Consider the following 3,435-nt stretch of genomic DNA (forward strand, 5'->3'; position numbering starts at 1 on the left):
GGGGGTGGGGGGGGTGGGTGGGTGGGGCCTGTCGCCCGCCCACTGGGAGAGACCGCCCGAGGCTGTCCTCGGACTGGCGCCAAGTCACAGCCTCGATGGCTCAGCGGGGCTCACAGCATCCACCAGCACCTCACAGTCCCTCGCGCACCCTCCCCTCCTCTCCAGAGAACTCACCCCCAGGGCCCAGATCCAGCTTCAGTCCAGGTTCTAGAGGCTAAGTGGGGAGCCCCTCGGCCTTCTGGGTGCGCTGTGGCTGGAGTGCATTCCTGGTACTTGTTCAAGAATGTCTGTGTTCCTTTAGGGCACCACACTTGTCAGATTTTTTTGTGTGTTAAGAGTATTTTATCTTCATAAAAGGAATTGGTGAGCTTTCCATCTCTTTCTACTACCTGGGATCATCTAAATAGCCTCAGAGTTAAGCCTTCTTGAAATGTTACATTGAACTTACTGCAAATGCTCTGCCCCTCCTGTCATCTTAAGTAATACATTTTCATTTCCTCTCCCAGATTTTCCCTCGCTGTCTCTGAGTTTTTCTATCTCTTCTGGGGTCAGTTTTTGACATTTGGAAGTCACCCATCTCATATGTTCAAATGCGTTGCCAGGAACTCGCTCTTATGTTTGGTAGCCATTTTTTATGTTTACACCTGCAGTTCGATCTCAGTTATATCTATAGTTAGATCTGTTTCTGTCCCTGATTTTGGAGATTTTTATTTGTCTCTCTTTAACTTGCCAACGGTTCATCTGTTTTATTGGTCTTTTCAAAGAATCAACTTTTATCTCTTTTCTCCTTTTCATCTAGTTTATTCGTCTCAGCTTTTATCCCTATTAACACACTCTTTGTTGTTGTTGTCATATTCCTGATTTCTTCAGTTGCGTAAGTGATGTATCTATGTTTGGCCTTTACTCTTTCAATAGTAAAAGCATTCAGTGTTACTGTGTTTCCTTCACTGTGGTTTGGTATGTTGTTGCCCCCATAGGTTTTTGTTGTTGTTGTTGTTGTTGTTGCTTTATTTACTTTTGGCTGCGTTGGGTCTTCGTTGCTGCGCGGGCTTTTCTCTAGTTGCGGCGAGTGGGGGCTACTCTTCGTTGCGGTGCGCGGGCTTCTCACTGTGGTGGCTTCTCTTGTTGCAGAGCACAGGCTCTTGGTGCGTGGGCTTCAGTAGTTGTGGCACGCAGGCTCAGTAGTTGTGGCTCACGGGCCTAGCTGCTCGGCGGCATGTGGGATCTTCCTGGACCAGGGCTCGAACCCGTGTCCCCTGCACTGGCAGGTGGATTCTCAACCCCTGCGCCACCGGGGAAACCCCCCCCCCAAAGGTTTTTAACATGAATTCTTTTCCTTTCTTACCAATCCTCTAGGAGTTTCCGTTTTTATTTCTTCTTTAATTCAAAGGTTATTTAGAAGAATAAACGCTTGTGCCTCTTCTTGTCGCTGTGTCTCGTCTTACTGGAGAGAGGGCTGGCTTTGGGGCAGTTATAATGTTTTGATCAGCTTCTGGATGGATCTTTGCTTATGTTCCTGGTTTGCCGGTTGTTTCTTGGTCGTCAGTTGTTTGCTTTCTTGGTTCGGTTTTGTCTATTTGTTTGTGGTATGTTTGGAGGGAAGCTGGACAAGCTGATTGCAGAGTTTACAGGGAAGAATAGATGTTTGAGATTTTCTAAGAAATTTTTGAAATAGTATAGTAATACTGACTGTAACAGTAGCGTGGTCAAAGCAGCAGGGGTTGGCACAAGGGTGGACGAAGAGGCAAGCAGGACAGGGCAGAGTCCAGAAGTTTCCAGCTGTCCCTAACCGGCAGCAGATCCCAGCCTCCTGTCTGGGCTCCTGAGGCCCACTGTGTAAAGTGAGGCACTTGGGTCCCCTTATATTTGAGCACTTCCCAGCGCTCGTTCTGTCCTGTGACCGGCCAGAGGGCTCGCGAGGCTCCCAGAGGGCAGGGCCAGGTGGCCGTGCACTGCTGCCCAGCGCTCACCCGCAGCCGATGAACAAGTCGATCCGTTGTCGCCAGTGGATGAAAAGGCTGAGGACTGAACTCCGGCGGATGCGCTGGGGTTGGCGGCAGGCTCTGCTCTCGGGCAACAGGCAGGGTGCGGAACGTTGCCTCTGCCTGCTGTGCTAGTGCCTGAGGCATTGCTAGCCTCTACAGACCCCCATTTTACAGCCGCCCCCGTACAGGGGGGCGGGGGGGAGGGGCGGTCCTCACAGCTCTCCCGTCCTTCTCTCGCTCCCAACGGAAATGCTGTGAGATGATCGCATCACGCCCGTCCGCAGAGGGGGAAACCAAGGCTGGGGGCTGGTCCAAGGGCACGCACCGAGCCCTGCCTCCTTCCCCAGGCCCGGGGCGGAACCGCAGAAGCTGGCGGTCAAGCCTCGCGCGCTCCTGCAGCTGAACCCCCGCGCTGAGCGCAGGCTTATGACGCGTGCATGGCCAGCCGCCCCCCCATTCAGGATCCGGGCTCAGAACCAAAGCAAGCCAGCAATGAGACTGACTCAGTGAGGCAAAGGGAGATGTTCATAAAGGGTGCCCCGTTCCATTATTATGGTTCATTTGAATTCCATAAACGTTGAGTCACTACAAGAGGAGCATAATGCTTCACATGAGTGGTTTGGAGCCTCTTTAAAGTACCATGAAATATTTAAGCCATATCTGAAGGAAACTTCTGCTTTTCTACTGGAAAATGTGTACAAACAGAAAACTGTAATTTCCAAAATTGTGAAGAGGGTGAAACCTCAGTTTCAGGTGCAGAAGCACTGCCCTCCCTTTCCTTTAACTTTCTAAACTGACAGACCAAGAAAAGTTCCCACAGGGTCACGGCACTTGTCCCGCCCGCACCCAGCCTGGGACGGGGCTGCCCGGTTGCCCCCCCCTTCCTCTGAGCCAGTCCTCCTCTTGTATTTAGTGAAAACGGAGTGGGAGATGGATGCAAAGCCCCCTTAGACACACGGCTCCCGGGACACAACTGCTGGGCCCTTGTGAATGGCGCGTGTTTGCTGGCCGAGACCCGGAAACTTGAGGGCTGAGCCTGGGTGGGCCCTCGGGGGTCCGTGTGCCTTCAGGCGTTCCCGCTCTGGATCTAGACCCAGTCTCCCTCTTCCTAAACTAGCACCTCTTGCCTGCCACAACCCACACCCCCTCCTCTCTCTGCTGGACCCATCTCCCCTCCCCCAGCCAGGACTCTGGAAGGACTGCCCCTCCCCCTCTCCCCAGACCGTCAGCACCGCAACCTCCCAGGACCCACACAGACACAGAGATCACCAGCAGCTTTCGTCCCTTCCAAAGGGTGCTTTTGGGGTCCATGTCTACCCGAGCCCCTGGAGCTTTCCGCACAGGGGCCCGACCTCTCCCTCCGATCTCCGCCAGCTCTCTGGTCCTCCCTGGGCCCAGCCTCCTCTTCTCTCTGCTCTGAAGTCCACTTGGCCTGGACCCCTCCTCCCCC

The 3,435-nt window shown here is 53.4% G+C and overlaps 1 protein-coding gene across 1 annotated transcript in view; it reads left to right on the forward strand.

Annotated features, from left to right (window-relative positions):
* The window catches only part of LOC103087717 (putative ciliary rootlet coiled-coil protein-like 3 protein), a 74,299-nt gene that overhangs the window by 59,310 nt on the left and 11,554 nt on the right, over positions 1-3,435 (forward strand). The window contains 1 exon segment of the mRNA XM_082931480.1: positions 1,909-2,085. Within this exon segment, the coding sequence (XP_082787606.1) occupies positions 1,909-2,085 (177 nt within the window).

The sequence above is a fragment of the Lipotes vexillifer genome, unplaced genomic scaffold, assembly GCF_000442215.2.
Source record: "Lipotes vexillifer unplaced genomic scaffold, Lipotes_vexillifer_v1.1 scaffold988, whole genome shotgun sequence".
NCBI classification, from domain to species: Eukaryota; Metazoa; Chordata; class Mammalia; order Artiodactyla; family Lipotidae; genus Lipotes; species Lipotes vexillifer.